This window comes from Parasteatoda tepidariorum, chromosome 7 (genome assembly GCF_043381705.1).
Source record: "Parasteatoda tepidariorum isolate YZ-2023 chromosome 7, CAS_Ptep_4.0, whole genome shotgun sequence".
In the NCBI taxonomy this organism is placed as follows: Eukaryota; Metazoa; Arthropoda; class Arachnida; order Araneae; family Theridiidae; genus Parasteatoda; species Parasteatoda tepidariorum.
In genome coordinates this window covers 57,075,099-57,101,147 of record NC_092210.1, presented here as the reverse complement: position 1 = coordinate 57,101,147, position 26,049 = coordinate 57,075,099, and the positions used below count along the sequence as shown (strand labels likewise).

The following is a 26,049-nucleotide window of genomic DNA, read 5'->3' as shown; positions in this document are numbered from 1 at the left end:
CCATCCACTTATTTCAACTAAAAAGAAGATCTCCAGCGAAAATTTGCTTAAGAGAAGAATACCTAAAAACAAATTATTATTTTTTTTCGAATCTAAAATTTTCCCATTCCATGAATCTCGACAAAAAGCAAAACATGCTGAGCAATCACTGTTCGGTATTTTTTTTAATTATGAAAATTGGTGGAAATATGTTTTAACTATAAGCATTTCTTTAAAAAAAAAATTAATGTTCCACATTTCTTAATCAATATTCACTAAAATTTTTGATTAATACCCGCCGATTAAAATTTGGGAAATGTCATTACCATAATTCTAAAGCATCGTTATGTTCCATAAGATTATGAGAGTTACTTCCCTAAAACATTTAAGCATCTGCAGTCACAAATTTAATAGATTTCACCGGGTAAAAATTATCGAGCTATATGAAATAGAAAAATGTTCTTCAAAAACTGCCGAGTCAAAAATTTTGCTCAAATTTAAAGAGTTATTAAGGACATGCGAATTTGGTTTAATGCTATGCTCGATATGCTTGCTATCAATTGCTCTAATGCATAGCAGGTGACACTCATGGAGATGTTGCGGTGATGCTTGGAGTTTGTGATGCGTGGAGGTGTTGCGTTTTAGGATTATTTGCATGAACTTTGTCTTAGCTCCATAAGGCCGTAAGGGTTAAGATCTGGAGGAAAGACCATTAAATATACGCTCAGAAACGTTGCAGTTCGATATCTTCACCTAAAAACGAACTTCACTAAGAATGCACATGCTCGAAAATTTCTACGTACTCTCTTTCAATCGCAAAGGTTTAAATGAATTTCGCCTACGTTTTACTAGCTAATAAGATTTTTTTCATGTAGATTGTCACACTATAAATGCAAATGATAGTGAATCATTTGAACTTATCAATTTCGATTAAATTTAAATAAAGTTCGAAATGTTTAGAAAATTAACAGTTCACTCATTTATTCCATTTCGTTTCACTTTTTAAAATTAGTCTTGATGGTTATAGATTTTTTGTAAACGAGACATTGAACTATATTTTTTCTTTAAGGAATTATTGTTTTTATTTTCTACTTTTAGTTTTCCTTATATCATGAATAACCAATAAAGCACAAAAATGTGCATTATGCATCATATGACACAATTAATCAATGTAACACAAATGTTCACTTAACTTCATAATTTTCTTTTTTTCAGGAAGCACTTGAAAGCAGACTTCCACACAACATTACAGCAGATGAATTGGATTTCTTAAAAGTAACTTAAAAAAAAAAAAACTATAAATTCAATTTTTAGTTTCTATGATTATAGATTCATGTGTTAAATTATGTTATCTTCTAAGGTAAAAGTAACGAGGAAAAAAACTCTACATTCATTTTAGGAGCTTGCAAATTTTGCACTGCGCACAGTTTATATTGTAGAATTGTCTTTGAATAATTTTGTTAAAGTTTTGTATATGTGTTTCGGTGTTGTGGAAACAGTGGAGGAAATTTTCTATTGTCTCCCGTAATATGAACCTAATAACCTATCATTTTATTTTATTTTATAACTGTCGTTGAATAGCCCACCCAATTTTGGGTTTAAGACTACTAAAGTTCAACTCCGTAGCTTTGCAATTTGGAACCCAATCCAGAGAAAAGGGAACTCCTGGATCAAGTATAGGGAGAAATTTGCTCTCGTGGAGAACTTTTTGATAGAACTAACCTTTACCGGAAGAGCATTTGCTTTACAGGGAGGGGAAAACCACAAAACCCTCCCACGGTTAGTCTGAGAGCAAGGGGACTCTAACCCATGATCCGTCTATCACAGAGGCTATTTTACGTCATCACTGTGATCGGTACGGAATACGTATCAACCAGCCATCCCTGGAATTCGAACCCGTTTCAGTATATTAGAAGGTGAATGCCCTATCCCCAAGCCACCTCGGCTTAATAACCTACCATTGATAAAAATTCATCAAATCTATCATTGACAGATAACGAATACACACAAAAGTTAGAGAAATCCCTAAATCTCAGACGGCCATTAAAATCAAAATATATTATTTTCAAAATAATTCTGTAAATAGAGGGTGTTTATATTCGTTTTCAATTTCAAACTTCTCCTGTTACATAAAACAAATAATGTTAAGACAATTTTAGGGTAACAAAATAGTCCAAAACAATGGACTGTAAATGAAATATGTTACATCGATTCCTTGCGAGAACTAAATTAAGCAATGTTAGTTTGATGCGTTTTATATTTAATTTATTTATTTTTACTTTTTATATAAATTTTCATGATTAATTTTCATTATCTAAATTAAATTAATTTACATGTTGCAAAATTTCTACATCTTTAAAAACTCTTTCATTAATGTTTACGTACAATTTTCTTATTTATAGTTTCATACAAATTGTTCTTGTAAGAATATGTTTCAATTTCAAAATAGTTAATACAAAACTAACTAAACAATAAGATTCTTCATATATTACATATATACTCAACTTAACCAGACAATTTTTATTGTAAAAATTCAGCTTAATAAAAATATGATTTTCTTATAATTGAAGTAGCAAAAAAAATAAAAAAAATCCTTAATTTTTTGTCTGGTTTTGACGAAGTTTCAATTCCACTTTTTAATTTTTATTAGAAACAAGTTTAGAAATGTTCTAAAAATGAGTGTCGGCCTCCCCCCTCCCACCATTTCTTTGTTTGCTTTTTAATACGAAAACTAAGATGAAAAATTATCCATAGATGCAGCATGTTGTTGCTGCTAATCGTTGTCTTAATGGATTAAGAAATTTTCTACAATTAAAATTATTAATAAGGAAAGCAAAAATCACGTTATTAAAAACCATGGTTAGATCTGTACTCACAAGTGGTTCAGAAACCTGGGCAATGTATAAATCACATGAAAATCGACTATATTTCTAAGCTCTGCTTTTTAAGAGCAGAGTTTAGAAAAGGAGTTTGGATACCATGAACATCAATGGTTCATGGAGGCACATATACAATATCAATTATATATGCTATATAAAGAGGCAGATATTGTCACTACATTAAAGTAAACCAATTCAAATCAGCTGGGCTTACCTGTCAAATGACCAATCCTCCTTAACATCTATAACTTTAATTTTAAACCAATTGGAGACCGAAAGGGAGGCACGCCCAATCTAAGGTGGGTTAACTGCATTAAAGAGAATTTCAAAGCACTGAGAGTGAATAATTAGCAAAATAAGAAAACGTTGTAAAGAAGTCCTTGGCCCACAAGGGGCTGTCTAATAAATGAAGAAGGAGAAGTGCTATTTTCATTACATAATTTGTTGTATTTTTAATAATCGATGTTATTAAGCAACTTCAGAAGGAAGAAATTAAAAAGCTTTCGTAACTTCTTGAGTAACAGCAGATTTTGAAATCTTCGTTTTTATTTATACTTAACGAGAAAATTTATAATTTATAAGAAATGATTAGCATTTTAATTTTTTTCCAAATAATGTTTTTCTTTTTAAGTTATGATCTTTTTACAACTTCTCAACTGTATTTTTTCTAAGCCATTTTATGTTTTAAAAAAAAATATATTTATTTATTTCTTACCTAGATAGAAAAAAGTAATCGAATATTTCATTTCAGAAATGTTTGGATAAAGATCCAGAAAAAAGATACAACTGCGAGCAACTTTTTCGACATTCGTATTTTGATGGTTTCAATAAATCTGATTTTGAGAATGAATCAATGTCTTCAAAATATCGAAGAGATAAGCTAAAGGTAAGTTTTTATCTAATTTTACATAAAAATGTTGGATATTAAATATTAGAGTTGATTAAAATAAATTATTAGTTTTATAAGTAAATTTAAATCAATGGCTGAAATCAAATAAATTAGTAGAAACTAAATGTTCCTTCGTTAAAACTAAATATGATTTATCAGTTTGCTCGACGTATTAATCACGGATAGAAAAAGTGATTTTAATCTCAGATAGGCTGATTTGCTATGCGAATAATTATCAGTGATACGAATAAAATAAATTCATTTATTAAGTTTATTTAAATCATAGAAATAAGGCAACACTTTTTGCTTTAATCAATGTATTCTGAGCAATTATTAAAATGTCGAATAAAAACAGTAACAGAGTGTGGAGTTGAAATTAAGGGTCAACATTGAGTTTTTGAATAACTACGGTATTGAATCGGAAAATCAACGAATATTTCAAAAATAAAAGCAGTTGATTACTCGCAAATTTTTGGAATTTAAGATTTGTGGAGTATTTTTTATCAAAGGGTTTCTCCTTAAAAGATGGGAACCATAACATTAACAGCAGTTTTTTATGAATTCTTTTGACATCAGTGTTATTTCACGAAATATTCACTGCTTAAGCAATACACGCTTCTATTTAAATAAAATTAAGAATATGTAACAATTTTTTTATCGAATGTTAGGACATCGAATTATATACGAGTAACATTTTGTGATTGGCTGAGAGACAAAATTTACAGAATAGAAACGAAAAAGTCTTTTTGTAGAGTTAATATTACTTCATTCAAAAAGTATCTTTATTCGGCGGAATCTCACAATTATCAATATATACATATATATTCGTTTTTCTTAATCGTACAACTAATTTTAACTAATTAATTTATACTTTGTACACAAAATAAGTGTTAAATATATATTTTGTAAAACAATAAGATCATCCTCTTTTATTTGATTATCGTGTTCAAGCTTGTTCCTCTTTCCCTATTGGATAAATCATTTTTGTCCTCATTACAACGAAGATTTTTGTTTATGAAATCAAAAACATAAGATGCCCACTTTTTTGTATATATGTGTGTATGTGTGTTTTTGTGATCCCGTTCCTTCGCAACCCTAATATGGACAATTTTGCGTGTCGTAACTCTATTTAAATATGGATAAGAACTTTGTATTCTTATCCTAAAATGCTTATATTGACTTATATTTATTTTTCGTAGCTCTTGTATAGTGACTGAAAATGGATTCAGTTGAATAAAAGTCTCAATTAAGGCTTTATACAAAGTTGTCTGTAAATCACACATTAATGTAGTCCGTAAAAACACGGTTACTAATAGAACATCTAAGTCTAGCATCACAGTCTGTTACCACTTTGATCAGCCTGCTTAGGAACCGGTATCGATCCTCATTAAATTGTTCTACCGTTAAGCGCTCGACTTCGCGCGCAAGACGTCAGGCTACCAAAGCGGAGAGGATCAAAATATATTTTATGTTAAATTTATTCCTTCTGCAGAGGATCAAAATTGATGGCATGTCTTTAGATCATCCTCAGGGATGTTTCCCAAACATCACATTGTGCAGCTCTAATGCGCCGTAAATAAAGTACCACTACTGCTACGAAGCTATTGTGAATATTCCATAATTTAACAAGTTAATAATCAACTTTCATAAAATCATCAATAAATAATTAAATTTGACAGAATTAAAAAATTTTTGAGATCACTAAAATCGAAAATGCATTTGCTATGATTTTTTTTTTTTTTTTTTTTAAATTTAACTAATAAATGAGAATAAAGCTTTTTTTCATTTCATATGGAAGAAGAATGAATATCTTTTCATTTGTTGTCAGTAGCTATTTTATTGGAATATTTTGGGAAAGCATAAAGATTTTAAAGGGAATTCATAGCTTCGTTTTTGTCAAATGTAAAAAAAAGTATTTATTTTGGAAAGATTGTAATAATATTGTCTTGGTAATCAAAGATTCATCCTGTAATCCTGGTGGTCAAGAATATTGTAATGTAATCATAATAGCATAAAATAATTGGAACTTTAAATTGAAAAAAAAGAAAAGAATAGATATTCTGAATTTGATTAAGGTAATCAAAACAACAGCAACTAATAAAAATTTCCGGTAGTATTATTTTTTTTTTGCTTTTGACAAAACTAGGGAGAAATTATTAATTTTGAGTTTCCCATAGTGAAATATTACAATAATCTCTCTTTAAATAAATAAAATGTTTAAAACTAAGATCTTGTTTAATAAATTAAAATCTCCGCCACTCATTTCATAATTATTAAATTATAGTAAATTTATAAATAGTGTTATAAAGAAAATTATATATTATCAAATTAAAATCTTAATGAAAAATTCTTATATCTCTGATATTCATAAATATAAAATATATTAAATACATTTATGATATAAAATAAGCATAAATTAGATATATTTGGTTTCCTAAATGACAATAGATCTACTTTTATTTTTACAAAAATTTCTTAAACAATTCTATATTGTGATACGTGTTTTCATTTTACAAGCCTAAATTTCAAACACAAAGATAGATTTCATAAGAAAAATTTTTTACCTGATAAAATTCTTAAGAATTTCGTACAGATTGATGAAGAATGCATTATAATGAAGAATTCTGAATCTATAATATTTAAATAAGAAATAAAGTTTTGGAAGGTTCTCTAGAGTTTAAATTGTTTCTCGTTATAGCTCTTTACCAAAGCTTTCTAGTAAAGATGGCTTCATGTAAACAGTGCGAATTGTGATTACCATTTTGTCTTGACTTTTCTTTTAGTTTAATTCGCTATCAATCAACGAATTTCGTAAATAATAGCATATTTTACAAGCACATCCCTTTGTTAGCAAAACTAAGTAGATTGCTAATTTTACTTTTCTACAATATCTGAAAGAAAAAAACACAAAGCAAATATATCTCTTGTTCAAAAGGTTGCCGGTTCGAAACCGATGGTCGACACATTTAACTATATATTGCTTGTTTTATTCTAGTAAGGAGCGTCTCGCCTCAAATTTTTCAAATGCATTTCGAATTATATTTTCTCATAAATGCTAATGATAAGGTAAAACAGAAATATCTATATTGAGCAATGGTCAATCAAATTTTTTAAATTCTTTGCCATAATGTTTGTAACAATTATCTGTTTATTATGAAAATGAAATTTTCAAATGTATTTAGATAAATATTTTGTTACCTTCTGATTATTTCTGATGAAACTGATTAAAAACAAATTAAATAACTTTTAAAACAATGTTGCCGGTGAATGGCATTGTTTGATTTCAAGATTCAATGCATTGTTAATTAGAAAAAAGAAGAAAGACTGGTAGTTCCTTCCCGAATAACCTCAATTTTTATTTCAATGAGAATTTACCTCGTGATGTACCTTTTTAGAGAGAATTTGGACCATAATTTTCTGCCAAAATTATGGAGTTCATTAATTCATTATGGATTTATATTTACTAGACACCTTTACCGTGCATTTCCCGTTCCCCGAATTAAGTCAGAGAATTTATGGAACTAAGCCAAAAGTAGGAAAGCTACGAGAATAAGAATTGTAGCCGACACGAGATTTGAACCTAGCACCTCTTGAACGTTAGTTTAATGTGCTACGTGCTTTCTCAATGCGTCACCAAAACATCTCTGTTACCGCAACTTTTTTCGTCTTATTACACGTTTTTTCTCCCTCTCTTTTATTGTAAAAATTCAGGAACTATTCAGATTCATATAGCCTCAACATACGAGGGCCGGGATCATAGAGTTGAAATACTGTTTGGGAGTTGGACCCAGGTCAAGAGGTCGGAACTTCGATCACCTCCGGCCGAAGACTCCCAGTGTACAAAATGGTGACTGGTGTACGCTATATCTGTCAGGGTCGCAAATTTCTCCAAGTTCCCATAACAAATCAATACCTCTGGGGGTACTGGATCGGAGATCTATCCTGCACCTCTGGTTTAGGTCAAACTTACGGTCTGCAGATGGATGGTGTGTAAAGGTGTCCTCCAGTAAAACTGGCTATGACGTATATGTGTGGTAGAAGTCGAATTCTCGGCAATAGGTGGCGCTACTGGAAAAGTAAGAAGAATCGCACTCCCCTAGACTTAATGGCATACAACAACAACAACAATAGACATATACGAATTAAGCGCCTTAAGTATACAAATAAAGTTTTGCTCTATGTCAACATTCTTATTTTACAGGCTGCGCCATTTCCTTTTTGCTCTTCCGCTCGGTTTAGTTAAAATATAGTCTTGGTATATATAATATATTTTAATTCCGGCTTAAATTTAAAATTTATTTTTAAAAAGATAGTACATTAATCGATAAATCAGTTATTTTGGTTGACGTGTTTAAAGTTATTGCAGCTAATTCGATGTGTTCTTATTTCAGAGTGGCCAGTATCAAATGTTGTTACCGCAACTCTCAACAAACTCTTTAGGTTCTTCACCAGAGATGCGTTCCAGCCATGCTCGATCTATGAAGAAATACGATCCCTTACCCAACATATGACAACCGAATCAACGTTTTGTAAAAAACTGTACAAAACGAAAACTTTAATACTGTACAATAAAATGATATTTATGACAATCCATTGTGGTCTCACTACGCCTACTATTAACCTAAATGTGTGCTAATTAATAACAAGAGAAGAAAATGTTTCAATTTATTTTAAAATAGCAATGAAATATTTATATGTATAGTTATTTTTTATTTGATTGCAAGAAGTTAGTGGTGCATGGTGCAAAAAAGGAGTTAGTGGTGCATGATTGAGATGTAAGACCGAATAATTATATCTAATTTTAAGAGTTATAGCTTCTAATTTAACACTAGATTGCCTAAGGAAGTCATTTTGACTGCTTTTAATTTCAATTAGAAAAACAATGATGTATATAATGACACAATTTCTTAGAATTTTGTACAACATATAATTTTTTTATTGTTAATATTTACTAATAACTTGTTACATAACTGTAAATAATATAAAAAAATATCAAAAATTAATTTTAAACAAATTTCTTTACACATTTATTCTTTTACAATCCAGTCATTTTGACTGCTTTTGGGCAATATAGGTATATACTTCAAGAATAAAGTTTGTCTTTCTAGCGTTAATCGCGGGATATTCATGTTTATAGGTTTTAGATTAACATACGATTCCAACCAGTGCTGATTATTGTGGTAAAGAAATTTGATATAGTCACACTACCAGAGATGCCAACTGCTCCGCAATTTTTAAGAAATTAAAAAGTAAATTTTGTAGAATAAAGGATAATTTCGCTAACTCTTTAAAAGTCTCCCCACGAGATAATTGCTACAAAGTTGTATTCTATATAAGGTTTTAAATTCTTAAAATAAAATTTTTTAAACCACAATTAGCTTAAACTTCGCTACCACTAGAAAATATAATTTGACAAGTCTGCATCTCCGCACATCTATCAATTTAACGACTGAGGTTTTAAAAAAATATTAAAGATTAGTTTCACCCAAAAAAAGTTCTACATAACAGGCAGATGAACTCATAATAGAATTTCGCATAGATAAGTAGTCCCCCTTGTCTTCTGAGTTGAATTAAAAAACTTAAAGAAACGGATATAAAAGTTTATTTACTCTTATCTGCTACTTTGATAAGTTGTTCGTCAAGTAATAAAATCGATATTTTGTTTAGATAGTCAGCAATTCCGACGTTTTTAGGTTCGATTATTGCCTCTTTTGAAGCTATTAAATTTCAATGAAATTAATATTTCATTTCGCTCTCATTTATATTTTAAATACCGTGATTGTGACAATATTTCCCATTTCACTCGCAAACGAAATTGATTGACAATGAATCCAAAATGACTATGAAGTTTAATAAGAACATACTACACATCTGCTTTCTGAGAGTTTAGTGGCCTTCAGTAGCATAAAAACTAAATTTCGATTTACTGCAAAGGTTTAAATGAATGAAGCTCTTTATGAAAAGGGCATGAAAACACTTCCTTGGTTTTAGAATCAACAAAAGGTAAAATATCACTCTGGTCCTGCTTGTTAGCACAATAATTTAAACTATATGAGTGACTTTACCAATATTTGAGATACTTTTGATTCTCTGAAAACATTTTGTAAAAAAAATGTGAAGAAAAAAAACACTGGAATACTTCAAAGGTTACTTAATGTAACATAGGTAGAGATAATAATCTTTATATTTCATTTCATTTTTGTACTTTTTGAGGGACAAGCGAATGACAAAAAGAATACTAATATAATTCTAAAATATATGAGTTACAAGACAAAATTTTCATGAAATACAGTAAAATCTAAATCAAATTAGAAGCTATTACAGTTGTTTTAACAGCAAACACATACGAACTAAAAAGTTCAAAATTATTTATTATTTCTCATTATAGGCTATTTCTCATAAAAATTAAAAGAAATTCAAAATGATAACGAATTATTGAACGTAATAATTGAAAAAAACGTTAGTTACTTAATATATATTTATTGATAAACGTTGATTAACAGCATTTCCTCACTCATCTAATATTTAGTTAAAATTTGTAATAAGGTCCCCCAAACCTTGATTAATAAAATTGAGTTTAATAAATTTTGAAACAAAAACAAAGTGATTACATGACTAAAATTTTTCTTACATAAAAAATTTTGCGTGCTGTCCTTCAATTAAAGTTCAGATTTTTTGAATTGCTAATTGAATTATTTTTAAACTAAGCTCCGTCCTACAAGATATGTTGCTGTATTTGCTGAAAATAGTAAATGCTTATAACAATATATTCAGTATATGCTTATAACAGTATATGCTTATAACAATAAATGCTTATAACTAAATTCACTTTAATAATTAGTGAATATAAAATTGTTAATTTTGTGTTTCATAATATGTGAATAGAAAATTGTTTTTAATTCATTTTTTCATTAAATGCCAAAAATTTGAAAACTTAGTCGAAGCAGGTAGTGAGTTACCTTTTACAGAATTTGATATTACTTTTAGAAAATATAGCAAGAGGTACTTGTTTATGGAACATATATTCCTGTAAAAAAAATTCTCATTTAATGACATAGCAGAAATAAATTTAAGGTCTCTTTATAAAGGCTTTTAAAAACCAAAAAATCTTGTACTTTTCCAAAATGCCACTTGGTACCTTTATCCACTAAATACTTGGTTTTAAGATATTAGTATATAAGCCTTAAATTGAAAATTTGGCGACTGTAAAATTACAAAGTTCTATTACTATTTATTTTAACATTTAAATAAAAGGTAGATAAACATATGAAAGCAAAAAAGATCAGTGGACATGACTGAACAGATGTGTTTGTTGAAAAAATAGATAGTTAAAGAACTCTCTCTCAAATTCAATACTTTCATCATATATAAACTAAACTCAGTGGCGTGACAGCCCATAGAGGGCCAAGGCCTACTGTGCCCATCTCAGTTTTCTTGACCTTGGGCTCTGGGGTGCAGACATTCTGGTTAGGTGGTCAGCCAAAAGCGGAACCCCCAGTATTTAGTTTCCAAGCATGCTTGGTACTCATTTATCGACCCACTGAAGGGATGAAAGGCTGAGTCAATCTTGCCCGGCTCAAGGATCGAACCCAGGACCTGTGGCACGGGAGCGTGAAGCGCTACCACTCATCTTCATCATATATCGATACACATATATTAGTTTATATTTTCAGAGAAAAATAAAATCACATTTAAAGAAAACTATGAATATTTATTCTATACCTCAGATATGCAATATTAAAAACACAGAAGGGAAAAGTGGCATCCCTGATTACAGTAAAAAGAACATTTTACACAGTGAACTTGGGCATTTCAAAATGACAAAATTGATTTAAATAAAGAATTTTTACTTAAGGCTAAAATTTTGGAGAGAAAAAAATTACGCAATTGAAAAAAATTGGGTTTTTAAAAAAATTTAGAGAAATGAAAATGTAGGCAACCAAAAACTTAAAAATAGGACCAAATGGAATAAGTAAAATGGACTTAGGGACAGATAACTCTGGATTTATAAGAAGTATAGGATGATTTACAACCCTAAAAATACAAAAATTAAATAAAATCTTTGATAATATAAAGGGTGCAGATTTGAAAAATATAAATAAAGTGTATATCTTTATTACCTATTTATTTTCAACTTAAAATGTACAACTCTTAAGTTTTCAATGATCATAATTTCTAATTTCTCATAATTATAATAACAACAGAGGAGCCTTAAATAAACATAGCCAAATGAAGAAATAAAGATGAAATTTTCTTAATATTTATTAACCATAATCTGAATAAAACTGTATAATTTATAAACTAAACACAAATTAAAAAAATAGATAAAATAAGTATTGTAATAATTTTATTTACACAGATCATGCTATAAACAACAAAGGATTGAATGCGAAAAACCAACTCTATCCCTGGGAATCAAACGAAGTTCACTTCCATATTTCAGAAATACATCACCTGAAAACAATTAATAATGTAGTAATAATAAAATAATACTTCAAAAAAAAAAATTAAACCTAATTAATATAGTAAAATATAATTAATATATAGCATACAACTAATTATATACAGTATAGGTTTCATTAACTACTATGCTTGTTGTCCCACTGAATATTTTTTTCTTAGCAGTTTTAAAAAACTTTAAATTTATTCTCTTTCATAGCATGAGAGATTAGTAGACTTATTTAGGTAAAAAAAAAAATTAAATAAAACTATCAATCACTATTTTAATTTAAATTAAATAGTATTTTAAGGAAATTAGTTAAAAGGAAACTAAAAATACAGTATCAGAAACAAAAAACTAAAATGAAAATTAAGGGGGAAGAATTGCTTATGTCTATTTTTCACAAAAATGACTACTGGACAGCCATCATTTGTATTTTGAGGATTACTAAGTTTTGACGAATCAATAACATGAAAAATTGGTTCTCTCCAAGATTTATTATACAGTGAAGATAAGTCATGCTGTGGAAAAGTGGTTTTTGTCCATCTTGAATTTTGTTTTTCTCAGAACCAGTTTTAATGGACATAAACCATTCTTCCCTACAATTTTCAAATGTTTTATTCAAAATCAAAAAAAGCCACTGACACACTTTCTAACTGAGTGAAGCATTCTAAAATTACATAATAAAAGGTTTAAAAGAATGATATATTAAATATCAGGTTTGAATACCACTATCAAAACCTGGTATACCACTATCACACTTATATAGCACTATCCGGAAATTGATTTCTCCTTTGTTACCAAACAGTTCTTTAAATTTTTTAATTACTTAATTAGGATTTATAAATTGTAACACTTGTTTATAACGGAAAACTGCTTAGAAAAGAAACATTAACAGTTTTTTTTTTAAATAGTCTATGCTTTGTAGGTGAAATAGTAGCTTTTTAATACAATTATTTTTTAATAGAATTATTCAGCTTCCTAAATTTGTATTAATTATTTTGTTAATGCATCTGAGATAATTTAACTGAAATTCTTTTAATAGACCTGACATAATTTACAAAGTTTTCTTTTAAAAATATTAATCAATACCTTATTTACATGATTAAAGTAGCATAAGAAGCCTCTTTGTCCAGAACATGTAAAAACAATGAATTTAGGAATTTAGAAACAGGCTTGATGATTTTCATCATATTACGGACAAAAAAACAATAACTAAAAATAATTAAAATATAAATAAGAATTGTATAAAAAAAATTCAAATTGTAAAGAAGAATTTCATGTGTTTAATTATTTTTAAATTTAATATGTTCTTACATGACAAAAACATTTTTTTTTTCATTTCTCAATTTTAAAAGGACACTGAATTAAGAAAGACATCTATATATTTTTGCTTAAAACAGATAGATATAAAGGTTATAAAATTACCAGCATTTTGAGATGGGTTAATTCCAATTCCACTGTCAGTTATAATTGCCGTTGTTTCAGGTGTAACTTTAAACTAGAAAACAAACAAATTACTAGTGAAGAACAGATGACAAAGTCCAGTAAATAGAATTTACTCTTTCAATCTCTTATGTTTATGCAGAGTCAGATATGGGATAAATGAGGAAAAAAACAGCCTATTGCAGAATCTAAACGCTTTGCTTAAATTTTACTAATTTAGTTTAGTGAATTGCCCTCAATTGCCTCTGCAATAATTACAAATTATTTCATGGTCAAACGTCCCTGCAATCTCAAGTGCATTTTAGAATACAATCACCTTGTAAAAACTGCAAATGCATTCTTTTAAAAAAATTTTCCCCCACATCCTGGGGGAAAATGTGCTAAGTGGTAACTTGAGTTGCTATGATACAGCTAATTAATCCTTTTAAGAGTTCATTTATTTCAAGAGAGAGTATAAAATAATTTTAAAACTCGAGAGAAGAAATTAGACTAAGAAGCATACTACATAAAATTAATTTGAGTTTTACAACTTTTTTTGATTTTTATCTGTATTCCTTTATACACCACCTTTATGATTCTTTTAACTTTCCCCATTTAATTTCCCTAAAAAGTGTAATCCACAGATCCTTTATTCATCTTGTTTGCAGGGGGAAGAACAGTTTTTATATTACATCTGTCAAAACTTTGAAAAATATAAAATTCTAATTATACAGCCAAGAAAAATCAGAGTTTTTCATTCTAAACACATATGCTTAACAAAAATTTTATTTAACAAAACGGTGATCATGATTTTATAGAAGAACAGTCTTAGTATGCTCTAATATTGAAATGATTTCATTCTTGCCTATTTGATTTTAGAAAGCGGCTGATTTTATAATCCAGTTATTTCATTAGTGGTGATCACTGTACATAAAGTACACATCCAAGCCAAAAGAAATGCTAAAAAATTTAAACTAGGAATCTAAGAATCATGTTCTAAATTGGAAAGATTCGACAGATGACAAATGAGATAGAGAACTATAATCAAAGTATTCTTGGAGTAAGAGAAGCCAGATGGACTGGTTTTTGAAGCATCAGAACAGCAGAGATGATAAAACAATACTTTACTGAGGAAGTGATGATAGACATGAAGCCCTTATTCTAGATGAAAAGGTATCAAAAATATAGTCTAATCGTTTAGGAATATGAAGGGATAATTGAAGCAAGGTTTTTCCCAAAGTATACAAAACTGACTATACAAGTGTATGCTCCAACAAATAATGCAGAAGAGGAAGTACCATTTCTACGATTAGCTGCAATTAAAAAACATAATCTTTTAATCGTAATGGTAGATGCTTAAGTTGGAAAGAAAACATATGAAGATGAAAGATCTATTGGAAATGAAGCTCAAATACAGATAAATGAAAATGCGTCCTTCTGTGATTTAAATGGACTAGTCATTGGTGGAACAAAATTCAAACATTAAGAAAATCCAAAGATGACTTGTAAATCAGCAGATGGGAAAACAAAGAAGCAGATAGGAGAATTATAGCAGATAGGATATTAACGGAAAATTTGTAAGATCCATGAGGGATTTAAAAATAAGGCGAGGAGCAGATGTAGGTAGGGATAAATCTGAAACTTCAAAACCATTAAAAAAATAAAAGTAGAAGACCTATTGCATTTGACTAAACTAAAAAAACAAAAATTAAAATTATAGATTTACCATCAAACTAAAAAATAAGTTTGCTGTATCAGAAGTAAAAAATGTTGAAATTAAAAACGACAATCAAAATAAGAAAAGACTTTATTGATACTGGAAGAAACTATTGAGAAGAAAGGAAAGAAAGCAAACAAATAATGGATTACAAGCGACACCTGGAAACTAATTAAGGATTAAAAGAGATCAAATATCTTTTATATCCTACCAAGCCAGAGAGACAAGTGCAATTATATAAAGACAAACACTGATAAAAAAGTGAACAGCATGGTTCATCTAAGTAGGCCCAACCAGAAAAAAAAAAAACATCCAAATTCTTTTGGGTGGGCTAACTTAAAAAAATTCACTTTTTTCTTAAAGTGGGTTTTTCAAAAAACACTGTACTAGATCAATTGGTTTTACTTCAGAAGCAAAATAATTGTAAATTACTGTCATCTAATCAAAGACTTTTAAATAAGTGAAAATAAATTGTGCCTTTAGTTAGGATGGAAAAGTAAATTATCTGTTCATTTGGGGATATAAAACCTTAAGCATATTTTTTAATTTATATGAAACTATGATTATGTCATGAAAAAAAAAAACAGGTTTTTGATGAAAAAAATTCTGGTGGACAAGAAAAAGAACTAAAACCTTTTCAAAAAGACACCTTCACACCTTTTCAAAAAGAAAACTTAACACCTTTTCAAAAAGGCAGGAAATATTTTAAAACCTTGCTAGAAATGCAAGGAAGATAAAAGAGAGTTTTATAAGGCACTTATAGAAGAAGCATGGAAAGCTGCTGAAAGAAGAAAAATTAGGTCAATTTATCAAGCAATTAAACAAATTACTGGAAATGCAAGAAAAGAAAAACTAAATGTAAAGGAAAAACAAGGTAAATTCCTAATGAAAAGGAATCAAAACTAGATAGAGAGAACATTTAAAAAAAGTAATCTCCCATTGCGGGACAAACGGTCATGAAGATTAAGACTCCACAATTTCACAGCCAACGCCTTGATATGATAACGACAATGTTGTCAGCATTGTGCACCAGACAATTTTACTTCTCAGACAAGCTTGTAAAGCAATATGAAGGTCAGTAGGCTTCAAGTCGCCACCGAGGATTGAACCCTAGTTCATCACATTAACGAATGTTTTAAACAAATACTAAATAAATATTAAAAATGATCTTCCGACAACATGAAAAGACACTTCTATTGTCCGGAAACAAACACCAAAAAAAATTATCACTCTAGTTCAAAACTTTTATGTAGTAATAAAACTGTACTGAAAAAAAATTGGTATTTTAATTTTTAAAATGATTAAATATAAAAACAAAACTCTTGCCACCGAAGGAAAAGTAAGAACTTTTAAGCATAATAAATCTAAAATAAGGACTTTTTCAAGAGTGCTTAATTTTTGTGATGCATAATTAAGCACTTTTACAGCGTAAACCATCCCTCTAGAGGGGTTGTATCAAAAAGGGGTGCATCATTTAACCTCATATTGATTCCAGTAAAATTGGTTCAGAATGGTACCTGTGGCAGAATCGTGGCGACACTGGGACATTGTCGCAGAACATTACAGAGTTCCTGCAGAAAGATTTTTCATTACAGAAGCAAAGAAGTTTGGGTTTTTTATCAGCAGAATATTTCGAAATATTTTTTTTGTACAGAACTTTTTTCCCCTTTCTGCAGAATTATATAAAAAAAATGCCTTTCTTGCATATTGGAGGAAGAAAAAACGCTCGTAATTTTTTTTCTACTTTCTTTTGAGAATGAAAAAATTGTGCAATGATTGGCTTTAGGTAGATATTATAAAAAGTTATTTCCAAATAGCAAAAATTTAAAAAAAGGTTAACTTTACAAATATTTTTTAGAACAGGAAAATATCATCAATAATATTAGAATATGCATTTTAAAATCTAAATATAAAAATATTTAGATTTTAAAAAAATTCTTACATTTATAATTAAAAAATATATACCGTACATTCCGGCGTATAACGCGCACTTTTAATACAAAAAATAACATTGGAATTTACGGGTGCGCGGTATACGCCGAATATCAAAATTTATAGATTAAAGGTTTTCTCGCCCTCCAACATCCAAGTGTTCCACTGTTTTTTTAAATTGGCTTTAAATGGTTTGTTTAAGCAGACGTCCAATGGCTGAACTAATGGTGTCAATCCGCCCGGAATAACTGCCATACCGGTGTTACATAGTTTCAACAATTATTTTGTATTATCTGTAAGGTGGGACCGAAACATGTCCCACACTAAAAGGCTTTCTGGTTTTCTTACGCAACCAGGATGGATTTGCCAGACATTTTTTACCCACAATTTAACACCATTTTCGTCCATCCAGCCTTTTTCGTGGACATGAACAAATATACCTATTGGAAANATAAATTGTAACACTTGTTTATAACGGAAAACTGCTTAGAAAAGAAACATTAACAGTTTTTTTTTTAAATAGTCTATGCTTTGTAGGTGAAATAGTAGCTTTTTAATACAATTATTTTTTATAGAATTATTCAGCTTCCTAAATTTGTATTAATTATTTTGTTAATGCATCTGACATAATTTAACTGAAATTCTTTTAATAGACCTGACATAATTTACAAAGTTTTCTTTTAAAAATATAAATCAACACCTTATTTACATGATTAAAGTTGCATAAGAAGCCTCTTTATCCAGAACATGTAAAAACAAGGATTTTAGGAATTTAGAAACAGGCGTGATGATTTTCATCATATTACGGCCAAAAAAACATTAGCTAAAAATAATTAAAAAATAAATAACAATTGTATAAAAAATTCAAATTGTAAAGAAGAATCATAGATGTTTAATTATTTTTAAAATTAATATGTTTTTACAAGACAATTTTTTTTTTTTTTTTTCATTTCTCAATTTTAAAAGGACACTGAATTATGAAAGACATCCATATATTTTTGTTTAAAACAGATATAAAGGACAGAAATAAAGATTATAAAATTACCAGCATTTTGAGATGGGTTAATTCCAATTCCACTGTCAGTTATGATTGCCGTTGTTTCAGGTGTAACTTTAAACTAGAAAACAAACAAATTACTAGAAGTACAGATGACAAATTCAAGTAAATTTAATCTAAACGTTTTGCTTAAATTTCATTATTTTAGTTAGTGAATTGCCCTCAATTGCCTCTACAATAATTACAAATTATTTCATGGTCAAACATCCCTGCAATCTCAAGTGCATTTTAGAATACAATCACCTTGTAAAAACTGTAAATGCATTCTTTTAACATTTCTTTTTTCTCCCCCATTTCCTGGGAAAAAATGTGCTAAGTGGTAACTTGAATTGCTATGATACAGCTAATTAATCCTTTTAACAGACTTTTTATTTCAAGTGATGAAAGTATAAAATAATTTTGAAACTTGAGAAAATAAATTAGACTAAGCATACTACATGAGTTTTAACAACTTTTTTCGATTTTTATCTGTATTCCTTGATACTCCACCTCTATGATTCTTCTAACTTTCACCATTTAATTTCCCTAAGAAGTGTAATCCACAAATGCTTTATTCCTCTTGTTTGCAGGGGGTATAATATTTTTTTAGATAACATCTGTCAAAACTATGGAAAATAGAAAATTCTATTATAGAGTCAAGAAAAATCAGAGTTTTTCATTCTAAAAACATACGCTTAACTAAAATTTTATTTTACAAAACAGTGATTGTGATTTTATCGAAGAACAGTTTTAGTATGTTCTAATATTGAAATGATTTTGTTCTTGCCGATTTGATTTTATAATACAGTTATTTTATTAGTGGAGATCACAGTACATAAAGTCACTGTCCAAGCCAAAAGAAATGCTAAAAAATTTAAACATAGAATCTAAGAATCATGTTCGAAATTGGAAAGAATAAACAGATAACAAATGAGATAAGACAACTATAATCTAGGTTTCCTTGGAGTAAGAGAAGCCAGATGGACTGGTTTTTGAAGCATCAGAACAGCAGAGATAATAAGGTTAATTAGATCCCTGACCCTCCCAAATATGGGAATGAGGGAAAAATTTTCAACTAGTTGCCGTGACAGTCTCCCGCACAGCCAGAGGAGGACAGAGTATCTGGCACATGCACTGGCCGAGAGGTAAAACAATACTTTACTGAGGAAGTGATGGTAGACAGGAAGCCCTTATTCCATAAAAAGATCTAAAACCTCTCCCAAACACCTTTTCAAAAAGACACGAAATCTTTCAAACCTTGCTAGAAATGCAAGAAAGATAAGAGAGAGATATAGAAGAAGCATGGAAGGCTGCTGAAAGAAGAAAAATTAGGACAATTTATCAAGCAATTAAACAAATTACTGGAAATGCAAGAAAAGAAAAACTAAATGGGAAGGACAAACAAGGTAAATTCCTAATGAAAGAGAATCGAAACTAGATGGAGAGAACATTTAAAAAAAGTAATCTCCCATTGTGGGCCAAACGGTCATGGAGATTAAGACTCCACAATTTCGTAGACTACGGCTTGATATGATAACGGTAATGTGGTCAGTATTACGCACCAGACGATTTTACTTCTCAGACAAGCTGGCAATCCACAATATGAAGCTCAGTGGGCTCCAAGTCGCCACCGAGGATAGAATCTTAGTTCTTCACATTAATGTATGTTTTAAACAAATACTAAATAAATATAAAAAAAACGATCTCCCGACAACATGAAAAGACACTTTTATTGTCCTGAATCAAACACTCAAAAGAATTATCACTCTAGGTTAAAATTTGCATGTAGTAATAACATTGTATTTAAAAAAATTGGAATTTTAATTTTTAAAATGATTAAATATAAAAACAAAACTTTTTCCTCTGAAGAAAAAGTAAGAACTTTTAAGCATGATAGGTAAATCTAAAATAAGAAATTTTTTAAGAGTGCTTAATTAGCTTAATTAAGCGTTTTTAGGGCGCAAAACCATCCATCTAGTGCAGAGAATTAATTATCGTAAAAATTCTCAAAAAGGGGTGTATCATTTAGTCTCATATTGATCCCAGCCAAATTGTTTGGAAAAATACAGATCAACAGATTGAAAATACACTTCGTGAAGAACAAGTTGGTTTAGAAGTTGTCCGCGTGGCAGAATCGTGGCGACATTGTAGCAGAACACTACCAGAGCTCCTGCAGAAAGATTTTTTATTATGAATAGCATTTCAAAACATTTATAAATATCATTAAAGAATTACTGATTCAAAGTGAAGCAAATAAGAACTCTGACAGAGCCTTTAAGCATTGAAACCGGGATTAAATAAGAGTGTGTGATGTCAAGGTTATAGTTCGTAATCATAATTGATTGCATAATGAGAAATACAATCCAAGATGCAAAAAAGAGGAATAAGATGGAACTTTACTAGAAAATTTAGATTTTGATTAATTTGTAAGCAAATTAGAAGAACTACAATCCAAGACAACTATTTTGTAAAATTATGCAGAAAACTGATTGGAAATAAATAAAAACAAAACGATGAGAATAAATGGCAGGCTCAGGGTCGAAGTGAAAATTAAGGTAAAAATAAGGCTAATAATAATAAGGCTAATAAAAATAAGGTAAAGGCTGTGGAAAGAATTTCATATCTCTGTGCAATAGTTGAAAGGAAGGGGGAACAGATGCAGCAATAGGAGTAAAAACTTCAAAATTCCAATATTGCTTAAAAAAATTGACGAAGGTTTTGAGATCAAATAATTTAATGCAGTGGTACGGAGTGTACTATTATATAGGTCAAAAACATGGAAACTAAAAAAAACTGCAGAATAAAAAACCAAATAGTTACCAAAACAGATGCTTAAGAAGCATTCTAAAAATATTGTCTCAACCCACATCAAATTCAAGCCTCACAAAACCAGATTAAACCAAACAGAAACCAATCACCCTTAATATGAAAAGAAAATGATTAAAAAAAGGAGACAGACCTATGCCAACATGGAGGAGACAAGTAGAAGAAAAAAAGCAGGTGGGATGAACTAGCTGGTTTCAGGTAATATCCTGCGATGCTAACTGAATGAGTTGGCACAGGAAATTAAGGGCTTTATGTGCCACTGGCCATAAAAAAGAGGATAATTTACTACTGTATAAGATTTCATTATTGATATCTGACTATATTAATGCATTTGATTGTTAATATATTTGATTGTTGGTATTGTTATTAATATATCCGATTATTGATATAAAATTAAAATTCAATTTAAATCTCAATTGAAATAAATGAAATAAAATTATGAAAAATGTTTACACATCACATTACATTTTATTACACATCACATTAAATGTTTACACATCACACCCTTTCTATTTCTACTTCTTTTTTTTTGAGCAATGAAAAAAATATAATAATGATAATATGTAGTAATGAAATAATATTAAAAAAATAAACAGACACAGTATAAAAATTAATGCTGCAATAGTATACAATTGATACTCAATAATAAATAAATCTATGAAATATCCCTATAATATTGTATAAAATAACTTCTGTTTCGTACCAATGATTTTCCTTTTACAGATAAATTTTAACAATTAAACACCTGAACAAGCACACAAAAAAGGTGATTACACTAATAAATACATAATTAATAATTAAACTTAAAAAATGAAATACCTCTTCAGCTGCAAATTTTAGAACAGCAGTAAATGGTGTATTCTCTGGTACACTTAGACTAAAAAGAATAAAAAAAAACATTTTAGTTATGATGCTTTTTTTATTTTCAGATCAAAAGAAAGAATGATATTTATTGTTTACAATGTACTGTAATGCTATACAGTCCATGCTCTTTATCAATCTTCTTCAAGAGGGAAATCATGGTAAAACCTTACCCTGGTACTGGGGCTTTTTTAGTTTTATTTCTGACTTTTATTTTCCCTTTGTTGTTGACAACCTTACATTTCATATTTTAAACCGTTTTTGCTTTTTCTGATTCATGCCTGGAAAGTCATAAGGATGGGCGTCTATTTTTAATCGTCTGAAGCTTTTATTTTCGTATGCATAATATTGAAGCTAATGAAGTTTTCAATCTAGTAAAATCTTACTTCTTCAGTTTCTTAGGATTATTTTTTTAACAGAGGCCTATATTTATAATGCCAATTACTTGGACAACAGAGATGATTAAATTGAGTGTATATGGTATAATTATATCTTTCAAAGTTTTACTCACTTTGATATTCTATTTAACAATGTAGCTAATATAGTAATCTTTGCTATCATCTTAAATAACACTAGAGATTATTGGTTTAGCATCAAAGTTGCAGTTTAAAAGGTTTCTCAAGATAATTAAGAGATATTAGGTTTCTCAAGAAACTGCAACAAATTTCTAATGCTCGTGATGCTCTGTGAATAAAATATGCAGAGTTGGGTTTTTGACATCAAAATCTGACTTTTGAGATGGCACACCAAAAAAATGCCAAAACGGTGGGGCAGGTTTTTCATTTTGACATATAAAGATAATTGCTTGAACATAATTGATTCAGCACCTGTAATTTTTTATGTATGTTTATTTACATATACTTCATTTTTTATAATAGCTAATAATTATATTTACACCAAAATTTTGGGTTCTTGTCTTTTGTCAAATAGCATTGACATTTGGATTTTTGACATGACACATAAAACCATGGTTAAAACTGAAAAAAAAACCGTCGATTGTCAAAAACTTGCCAACCTTGAAAATATGTCAATCCAGTGGCATTGCTAGTGAAATTATACTCTAACTTATATTGGAAATTTATTTTTTTTACTTTAGTCTAGTAATGTCACAGCCCATTGCTAGAGAGAACACTCATCACTAGATGGCGCAGTCATCTAGTGAAACGTCAAACTTTGTAATATTTCTTATTTTATATTGTTAAAATGTTCTGAGTAAATCATTTAAATTTTAATTTTAAATGTAATTCCAATAAATTAATTTTCATTAAAAATACACATGAAAGTGAGAACTTGTAGAAGAATTTCATAAAACTAAAGTAAAACCTTCGCCTGAAAGCCTTTGTAGTCTTATGTAACTTTTCCCCCGGCTCTTAAATTGTTCTCAGTATTAATTTATAAACCACTTTTAGCCGGTGAACCCAAAGTTCTGATTCTCTGCATAAGATGATAATTAAAACATACATAGTTCTTTAGTAACTGTTTTATAGGTTTTTTAAGGAAATAAAAAGAGAGATAAATGAATAAAATTAAAATACAGTAAAGAAACAAAAATATATACACTAAAAATGCAAACACTTATGCTAATGAAAAATGTTTTAGCAATTCATAAAAATATTTTGGTATGGGGCTCAATTAGAAAAACAATGAGCTATCACTGTAAAGGATCTGGGTTATCCTCAATAAGAACTTTTAACCATTCAAGATTAACTTTATTCAGAAAACAGGGGGGGGGGAATTAATAAACTAAAATTAACAAACAAATATATAGGTATCTCTTTTAAAAAAGAAAAAATCATGAGCTCCTTTTGTTTTATGTGATCTACTTAAGTTACATTATGTTTAGTCGTACAAAAACTGTACAATTCAGAAACTTTAAATTACATAGCTGTGTAGAAAATTTTAATTGTAGTAGGATGGAATAAACATTAACATTTAATTTTAATACCCATTGTTACTGAAAATACTCATTGTGTGATGAATCCTATATTCTTAAGTTTACATATTTTCTTCTAATTACAGTTGTTTAATCTTTAAAAGATGGGTAATAGTTCACTTGTAACATAATTAATAAATTAACAAAATTTCTTAAACAAAATTACAATAATAATATATTTTATTAAAAAATGATCACATATTTTTTTAAAAAATCATCGACTCTTGACAATTTGCTGGTATAACTCATGATCCAGAATAGCAGTTGCTATCATGCACTGTAGGGAAAAAATTCAGGGGGGGGAAAGTAAAATAAATACTAGCAAGCCGGTTAAAAAGCAAAACGTGTAAAAAGTGGAACCTCCTATTGTACACTAAAATTGTAAATGATTACGATAATGCCAACAGTAATTTACAAAAATATTTTTTATTTTTTGTATTATGTTTAGAACAGTGGGTACTTTACATCATCAAGGAATGACTAAATTTAAAAAACAAAAGGGGTGAGATTAATGAATTAAAATCAGTAAAACTACAAATATATGCAAAGGCTTATGCTAATGCCTTAGAATTTCATTAAAATATTTTGGTATCATATTCAGTTCTGATTAGTTATCATCTGCACCTGTTTTAGAGAATTTTTTTTTCTTTGCCAAGAATGACGATATTAAAAGCCAATGTTGATTGTACTGGCACATATAGACTTGCACTTGTCCTTTGAAAAATTATTAATTTAAAAAGTAATAACCTGGAATGCACCATCGTTTTTAACTTCATTATTTAGTAAAACTCTAGAGATTTAAATAATGAGGTCTTTCAAATTTATTGACTAGCACAATTTATTCACTAGCACATGAGATCTTTCAAATTTATTGACACTTTCTCATGTATCAAATTTAGAAACTAGTTTCAAGCAAATTATATACGCTACTTAAATTAAATACTTACACTTTGAAAGGTAACTTCGGATCAGATGTCAAAGTTATTTTGAATGTAACTTTAGACCTAAAAAAAAAAATTGGTAATTAACCAAAATTTTATGTAATTGAACAAATGTAAAAATTTAATTATTATTCCATAAATATATAAATAGAAAAAATTGTAAAAGGTGTTGAGCTTTCAAACTACTGGCACAAAAAATGAGAAGAAATTGAATGCAAAAAAAAAACAATTACGCCAAGCACGCATAAAAGAAATCAATTAGTGGAGTGCTAGGTTGTCTAACTATTTTTAATTACAACTATTTCTAATCACAAAATACTCACATGGCAAGAAATATAACTTCAAGTAACTGCTTCTAAAATGATTTCCTGAAAAAAAAAGGAGACTTTAAACAACGAGAAAACTTATGTGAGACATTATTACGTAAAAAAAGCAATAGGGAAATAAATACTTAATATATACAATTCTAACAATATATATATATTTATACATTTTTGTTTCGTTACAATAAAAACAAATGAACATGAACTACAAAAATCGTAAATGATGGCAATATGTGAGAAGCACAATGACTAAAAAAAATACTACTATAAAACAATAATATAAGAAATAGAAAAAAAATCAAACTAAATAGTCTAAAATGATTTATTAAATACATAAAAAAAACTCTAATTCATAAAAATTGACAATACCAGAAAACCACGTCAGTGAAAATGGAACTAGATCTATCAATGAAAACAATCAACCATCAAGATCAACAATCATAAGAAACTACAAATACAGTTAAAAAGGCAAAACAGAAAGAAGAAAAACATTTTTGCTTCATTTTACGGATTATTCTCACTGTACACTGTGATTTGAGATCCTGATTGGTGATATAAATTCTCAAAATTTTGCTAAAAATAAAAACTCAGTAATTAGCTTTTTATTTGCATAAAGTGTGAGCGAGCTCTTAAAGAAATTGAAGATGCGACATGAGTAGCTGATTAGCAAGTTTTTAGCAGATCAGTTCTTGTTTATACAGATCAAAATTTAGTATTTCACCATCCAGTTCGTCACAACTCTGGATTTTAATACTAGGTATACAGTGTAAACGGTCCTTAAAGTAGAAGATTTCGAAAGGACCATTCTCGCTGATTGGGATTTTTTTTTAAACGAATGAGAGTCAGCTGATTAGTAAAAATTATGGAA

At 28.9% G+C, this 26,049-nt stretch overlaps 2 protein-coding genes across 4 annotated transcripts in view; one reads left to right on the top strand and one right to left on the bottom strand.

Moving 5' to 3' along the window:
- The window catches only part of LOC107450625 (cyclin-dependent kinase-like 4), a 35,773-nt gene extending 27,437 nt beyond the window's left edge, over positions 1–8,336 (top strand). For both annotated transcript variants that reach the window (XM_016066459.3, XM_071183477.1), the window contains exons 8-10: positions 1,195–1,254; positions 3,610–3,744; positions 8,139–8,336. In XM_016066459.3, the coding sequence (XP_015921945.2) occupies positions 1,195–1,254; positions 3,610–3,744; positions 8,139–8,258 (315 nt within the window). In that variant the 3' untranslated portion in view covers positions 8,259–8,336. The remainder of the gene's footprint in view (positions 1–1,194; positions 1,255–3,609; positions 3,745–8,138) is intronic.
- Positions 8,337–12,077: 3,741 nt separating this feature from the next.
- Positions 12,078–25,659, bottom strand: LOC107452031 (Ubiquitin-fold modifier 1). 2 transcript variants are annotated; one of them, XM_043039418.2, is made up of 6 exons: positions 25,551–25,659; positions 25,182–25,226; positions 24,865–24,921; positions 21,943–22,000; positions 13,616–13,688; positions 12,078–12,201 (listed from the first exon to the last, which is right to left on the bottom strand). In XM_043039418.2, coding segments are annotated over exons 2-6 (279 nt in total). In that variant the 5' UTR covers positions 25,184–25,226; positions 25,551–25,659; the 3' UTR covers positions 12,078–12,112. The 2 variants fall into 2 exon arrangements, with proteins under 2 accessions (XP_042895352.1, XP_042895350.1); XM_043039416.2 differs by lacking the exon at positions 13,616–13,688 and adding an exon at positions 18,307–18,379 and having other exon boundaries at positions 25,551–25,654.
- Between the last annotated feature and the right edge of the window lie 390 nt (positions 25,660–26,049).

Excerpts from the sequence above, each read along its gene's own strand:
- LOC107452031 (XM_043039418.2), bottom strand. Across the intron at positions 22,001-24,864 it reads CCGAAGTTACCTTTCAAAGT|TCTAAGTGTACCAGAGAATA; the intron begins GTAAGTATTTAA and ends TATTCTTTTTAG. Across the intron at positions 12,202-13,615 it reads TAACCCATCTCAAAATGCTG|GTGATGTATTTCTGAAATAT; the intron begins GTAATTTTATAA and ends AATTGTTTTCAG.